At 34.4% G+C, this 6,783-nt stretch overlaps 1 protein-coding gene across 1 annotated transcript; it reads left to right on the top strand.

The window, feature by feature from the left end:
* The first annotated feature begins 1,676 nt into the window (after nt 1–1,676).
* Nucleotides 1,677–6,783, top strand: LOC143553919 (GPN-loop GTPase QQT1-like). Its single transcript, XM_077043804.1, has 9 exons — nt 1,677–1,772; nt 5,318–5,362; nt 5,440–5,594; nt 5,680–5,783; nt 5,853–6,009; nt 6,093–6,180; nt 6,265–6,337; nt 6,434–6,565; nt 6,687–6,783. Exons 1-9 carry the CDS (start codon nt 1,678–1,680, stop codon nt 6,744–6,746), a joined length of 909 nt encoding a protein of 302 aa, XP_076899919.1. The 5' UTR covers nt 1,677; the 3' UTR covers nt 6,747–6,783.

The following is a 6,783-nucleotide window of genomic DNA, read 5'->3' as shown; positions in this document are numbered from 1 at the left end:
AAAGGTTTCAAAAGTTGCAACTTTAATTGTCAATAAAAAAATTGCTTTACACTTGTGATGGTATGGGCGTGCCCAAATATCTAAAAGTATCTTAATATCAAAGTGATATATATTATTATCCTAAATGGCTAAATCTATCGTACTTTACACCTTGCATCTTTAAATAGCCTATAATATTGAATATTGATGCTCTAGAAGAACCTTAAGCTACATTTCCACCCCCTCACAGGACCCGCCGACCGGCGATCACACTATAGTAATTCTTGAGGATATTTAATTGTTAAAACTTTGTTAATAGCATAATTTCTAACTTTTTTAAAATACTTATACCTAAGCTGTAGTTAACTTTCTTTTTGTTTTTTAATAGTTATAACCTAAACTTTAGTTTACTTAACCTTGGAATTTGTTTCGTAATATTTAACCTTTATTTATTTGATATAGGTTTCACAAGTTCATTGATTTCAAGTAACGTTTCATTTTTATAACTATTTTACTTGTTACAATTATTAACGGCCGACAATCTATCTATATATAAGAGAGGACGGGGCACCCACATGGGTAGGGTGCATGACTTCCAAACCACATGGCAACATTACCTCACCCCATGTGGATAAGGTGCATAACTTCATTCCATGGCAAATCTTTTTGCCACAAAAAATTGATTCATTGTTGACCATTAAAGAATTAAAATGAATTAATAAAATTCTAGGGTACTTGTAGGTATGTGTTGCCAGTAATTTTGTGATTTACGGGTAACTAAGGATAGAAATGAGGTGACAGTATATGATTGACCGGTGCATGGGTAAACCCATGGCCATGAGTGCCCCTTCCCCCCTAATATATATAAACAAAACTTCTAAAATTCTATATGTCGCGCTTTGATCGTCCCCACCCCCTATGGAGCCACCGGATTGCTTCATTTGTATGTTAATGGTGGCATCTCATTGATAAGTATGTATATATATATAATAAAAATATAATATGTATAATTTGAATTCGAATTTTAAATCGAATCGAATTTAAAATCATAAATTTGTGTTCGATTCAAAATTCGATTTCTAAAATCGAGTTTGAACCGAACCGAATCGAATTCGAATGCGAGCCGAATCGAATTTCGAGTTATTCGAGTCCAAATCAAATACTAAACACCCCTAGATATAACAACCAGCCTCTAAACGAATTAGGAGTTAAAAAGAAAAAGTAAAACTCAAAATTGAACATGGGTATAAATCAGCTCATTGGTAAGCACTAGTCTACCAGATTTTTCTGCGGTTTGAAAACTTTCTTGGACCTTAATTATACAGGGCTCTATCGTGCCAGTTATGTCTCCAGTTACCGGTATAATCGGTAATACCGCCTGGTTTGAAGCGGTTTATAAAACATTAAGTAAAACAACTTGGCTACTTTAGTACTTCACTCTAATTCATGTTTCAAATAGTTTTTAACTTTTAAGTAAAATTTTAAATCAAGAGAGTGGGCTTAATTAATCTTAAAATCTTTGGGTCTGAGGCCCTCTTCTTTGCCGGATATGGGCCCAGCCCTAATTTACTCGATTAAAATCATGAATAAAGAGGAGAACTGAAGGCTAAAGCTTGCTTCTTGTTCTTGATTCACACATCAATCAGTTTCAGTTGAAATCAAGTGTTACTTGTTTCGATTTTTGGCAGATAGATAAAGATGGTGGGGTATGGTCAGGTGGTGATCGGTCCTCCTGGTTCTGGCAAGACCACTTACTGCAATGGCATGTCTCAGTACCTGCAACTCATTGGAAGGTTGGTATACTTATTATATATGTATTGTTGGTTAGTTAGTTATGTTTAGAATTTGAATTAGATGGTGATTGCTAATCAGTGTTGTAAAACTCGCTAGGCAGTCCATTGGATACTATATATATATATATATATATATATATATATATATATATATATGCTAAGACAAGCATAATTCACATCAAAATAAACATAATTCATATGAAAAAAAAAACATAATTCAAAAAATTTATGTTTTGTTGTTATTTTTAGTCTTTTACAAAAAAAAAAAAAAAATGCTGGCCGAGTTGAACTTGGAGGCCGAGTAATCCCGAGTACTCCGAATTTTGACCGAGTTGGACCTTGGCGAGTAATGGTGGCCGAGTTGGGAAAATGCGGTAAGGTTGATGTCCGAGGACAAGGCCTTGGAATCCGACTTTTACAACACTGTTGCTAATAAAGTGTAAAGATTTATTCTTGAGATAGTAGATAATATAATAATACCCATATGTGCTGTAGTTTCTGTGGTAGGAGATGGTTGCAGATTGATAACTAACTGTTAGGTGGTGTTCACGGTCCTATTGACGGTTTTTAGGTCAAACCGTGAGCCAAACCGATATTAATGGCTTTTGAATATTGAAAACCAAAACCGTACCAAACTGAACCGTTACTAACGGTTTGGTTTTGCGGGTTGGGCTTTCTCGGGCCCTTATATAGAATGCATAAGATAAGAAATTATAAGCTGTTAAACAGCCATAAAAACACAAAACATGTTGAAATCCTAAAAAGAAAGGTTGGATTTTTAGAATAACTTGTTAAGCAATTTCTCTAGTAAGCTAAAATTCGAAAGACTCAGCAATTTGCCTTAAGATTTAAAGAATTTCAGAAGAATCTCCCAACAACCTTCATAGACTAAGCAGTTAATGCGGAATATCGGATATCGGTCAACTACCGATACCTGAGATATCGGTTATCGCGATGATATATCGATGGGATATCGGTAATTTAAATATCATGTAAAATTCATATATATAGCAATTTAACACTAATAATTCAAGAAACTCTCCTACCACTAACAAATTAATCTTTTGCAACTTGCAAAACACTAACAATCGTAGCAAGTAGGAGCTGATTAAGACTTTAAACACTAAAAATTGATAATTAAGACTTAAAACACTGATATTGAGAATATCGGTGATATATTGGTCATTTATAATCGGTCAATATCGCTGATATTATCGGTACCGATATTCTAACCGATATTTTGACTGATATTCTACCAAAGGACCGATAACCAATATATCACCGATATATCAGTGATATCGACTGCATAGTTCATAGATGACAGTTACACTTTATTTTCTTTTTTCTTAATCTCATATACCCGCCCTTGCAACTAATAATGACAGCAGCAGTTATTTTCTCACGAGGTGGTGATAGAGTTGTGGGCTACCCATTTAATTTTAGTTAGTCTAGAGATAATGTAAGCCTATTTACTAGATGTCACTTGTTTTAGTCAAGCTTAATATATAGTTAAATATACTTAAATATGAAATATTAAAATATATATATCGTCAATCTTACGGCCTGGTCTGGTATTTTGTGTAACCGTAAACCAAACTGTTTGACACGGTTTCAAATTTTCGAAACCAACCAACCAAAAGTTAATATAAAAATCAACCGTGAAACCAAACTGATGACAGGTTTGGGCAGTTTCATGGTTTAAAGCGAAATGGTGAACACCCCTACTAACTGTGGCAGTGGTAGAAATTATCCAATGATGTTTTTTTTCTACATATTGGATTTTATTATCATAGCCTAGTAGCCTACTTATGGAGACCCTAAACAAATCACGTCCTACGAATGCATTATAGATTTATAGGCATGCTTCTCCTTTTTAGCTGTTAATACACTAAGGTTTTGTTTGGCAAGTTAGACACTAAAGTTAAGCAACGCGGGGGATTAGAAGCACTAGAAAAAAAAAATTTAGCATGCGTGTTAGGCTTTTGGAAAAGGCCCCCAAAAAGGTTGTGCCGGCCCTGGAACCGTGAACAGCCCTACATGAAGTTAGTCATTAGTCAATCCTCTAACTTGAAATTATTAAGGGTTTCAACAGAATTTAATATGCAAAGGAGTTATGATACGAACCCTAATGCAAATCTGATTGGATCAGGTTTATGCTTATTGCTTTAACCAGCTGCTGTGCATTCTAATTAATCAAGTTCTGGCGCCAATTTTAAATAATTTGAGAGGAGGGCAGTTCATATTAGAGTGGGACTAGTGATAGTTATTAAAAGGCCTAGCTTCTTGCGCCTAGACCAATTTTCCAAGTGAGGCCCAATATATGCGCTTCTGGTTCCTAGGCACTTGCTTCTTGAAGTTGACGACACCTCTATTGGTATCGATGACGGATCAAGAACAATGATCATTTGACTCTTTACTATTTATTACTTTTTGAACTGTTGGTGTTTTATGTTTTGAACATTTCAGTGAACTTTTGGTACTTTACTTTGAACATTTTGTTATTCAAGTTCTGGAATTACATTTGAATCTTGACTCTTTTAGAACTTTTGGTGCTAATTATATTAAATGTTATATGCATAGTTATTAAAATCCCTCGCTTCTTGCGCCTAGGCCCATTATTTAGGTTAGGCTCAATAAATGTGCTTCTAGTTCCTAGGCGAGCGCTCCATCAATGTCTATGCCAAGAACATGAGAAGATAAAAGCCGAGCAAGAGAAACACAAGAAGTGCTAATGTGCTATTGAAACATAGATCTAGGAGAGGTCAAAGACATTATATTGATACATTTTGTTATTCAAGTTCTACAATTACATTTGAATCTTGACTATTTTAGAACTTTTAGTACTAATTAGATGATATTACATGTTATGTAATAGTTTTTGTTTATTTTATTTGAAGAATAGTTTTATCTTTCATATACATAATATATTTTAAATTTTTTATTTAAGTGCGCTTTTTTTTCCTCAGGCTCTCGCTTTTTTAGCGCCTTGCGCCTAGGCCCTAGGTGAGGCCTATGCGCCTTGAGTGCGCCTAGCGCATTTGATAACTGTGGTTATATAATAGATTTTGTTTATTTTATATGAAAAATAGTATTATTTTTCTAATGCATAACAAATTTTAATTTTTTTTGTTTGAATATGTTTTTTTCTTAAACCCTCCCTTTTTTTGCGCTTTGCGCCTAGGCCCTAGGTGAGGCCTATGCTCCTTGAGTGCACCTAGTGCCTTTGATAACTATGGAACTAGTGGGCAGTTACTTTACTTTGTTAGTAGTCTATTTAAGAGTCTTTCAGAGTCATGTTTAGTTTAACTGAGTTTTTATCAAAATTGTTATTTTATGTTAGGAGGCTAACCCCTCTCGAATCGTGCTGTCTATCTACCTTAATTCCAGTTTTATTTATCTTAGTTACGGGGTCTTTCAGGTTATTTCCGCAATTTAGATTCATACTTCTCCCCCCTTCAAACGCTTCAATAGCAAGTTCCATAACTCTGTATAAATACAGATCCTGCAAATGATTCTAATTTTGTTTGTCATTGTAATTGTTTCAGGAAAGTAGCTGTTATAAACTTAGACCCTGCAAATGACTCGTTACCGTATCCTGTTTGACGTTCGATTATTGCAACATTTTATTTTGAAAATGAACTGTGGTTTCTTTAATAATTGTTTAAAGATATGATTGTGCTATCAACATTGAGGACCTTATAAAACTCAGTGATGTGATGAATGAACATTCTCTTGGTCCTAACGGAGGTCTTGTGTATTGTATGGATTACTTAGAGAAAAATATCGACTGGTTGGAATCTAAACTCAAACCTCTTTTGAAAGGTTAGTATAGTATGCATTACTCAAATTTATGGTTCTTGATAGTGTTGTATTGTTATAGTTCCAACTCAAATAAGTTTATTTGCAGATCACTATCTTCTTTTTGATTTTCCGGGTCAAGTAGAACTATTCTTCCTCCATTCGAATGCAAAAAATGTCATACTGAAACTTATTGAAAAACTAGATCTTCGGGTAAGTATATTCACACACACGTAAACCTTTTCTGCAAGAGTGTTAACAGTTGAAGTCTTCCCTTTACAGTTGACTGCAGTTCATTTGGTGGATGCTCACCTTTGTAGTGACCCCGGGAAATATGTGAGTGCGTTACTTTTATCACTATCAACAATGCTGAATTTTGAACTGCCACATGTCAATGTCTTATCAAAGATTGATCTTATTGAGAGCTATGGAAAGCTGCGTATGTAAACCTTTAAATTACTACATTTTTTTTTTTCCAAAAGTTGACTTTTATGGACAAAGGTTGATTCTTGTATACTGCAGCCTTCAATCTTGAATTTTACACGGACGTTGAAGACTTGTCTTATTTACAGCACCATCTTGATCAAGATCCACGCTCCGCTAAGTATAGGTAGGCTGTTGGTTGACTTCTTAACTGCCACGTCAGCGTGTAGGCATGCTAATTTCTATAATGAACTTGTGTTTATGGTGTTAGAAAACTTACAAAAGAGCTTTGTGAAGTAGTTGAAGCTTTTGGTTTGGTCAACTTTACTACATTGGCCATACAGGCATGCTAATATCTATTTTCTACTAATTGCTTTATTAAGTAGGCTATGTATGTACAAGATTGACAATTTAATATCAATTGGTTTGACTTTTTTCAGGACAAAGAGAGTGTTACAGAACTTGTGAAGTTAATAGACAAGACTAACGGATATGTATTTCAAGGCAGGGATGCTAGTGCGGTTGAGTTTAGCAAAATTGCCATTGGACAAACAGATTGGGATTACTACAGATATCCTTTTAACAAATTGTCTTTCTTATCGATATAATCTCATCTTAATAGAGTTATTTTGTGTGCAAATGTGTTAAGATTGTCATATTTGAGAGCTGGAATACTTAACAATTGTTTTCACAACAGCAGCAGTGCAAGAGAAGTACATGAAAGATGATGAAAATTTTGATCCTGACGATTAATTTAAGGGTGAGTTTGTTAACGAATTCTTTCATGTTA

This window comes from Bidens hawaiensis, unplaced genomic scaffold, assembly GCF_021521415.1.
Source record: "Bidens hawaiensis isolate Kalapana, Puna unplaced genomic scaffold, B.hawaiensis_p1.1 tig00017451_1, whole genome shotgun sequence".
In the NCBI taxonomy this organism is placed as follows: domain Eukaryota; kingdom Viridiplantae; phylum Streptophyta; class Magnoliopsida; order Asterales; family Asteraceae; genus Bidens; species Bidens hawaiensis.
This window is presented reverse-complemented; position numbering and strand designations above follow the sequence as displayed.

What these genes read in the sequence shown, in the direction of transcription:
- LOC143553919 (XM_077043804.1), top strand. Translation starts at nt 1,678, where the DNA reads ATGGTGGGGTATGGTCAGGTGGTGATCGGTCCTCCTGGTTCTGGCAAG. An exon ending in TACCTGCAACTCATTGGAAG is followed by an intron (nt 1,773 to 5,317) that starts GTTGGTATACTT and finishes TAATTGTTTCAG; the next exon opens with GAAAGTAGCTGTTATAAACT. An exon ending in TTGAAAAACTAGATCTTCGG is followed by an intron (nt 5,784 to 5,852) that starts GTAAGTATATTC and finishes TTCCCTTTACAG; the next exon opens with TTGACTGCAGTTCATTTGGT.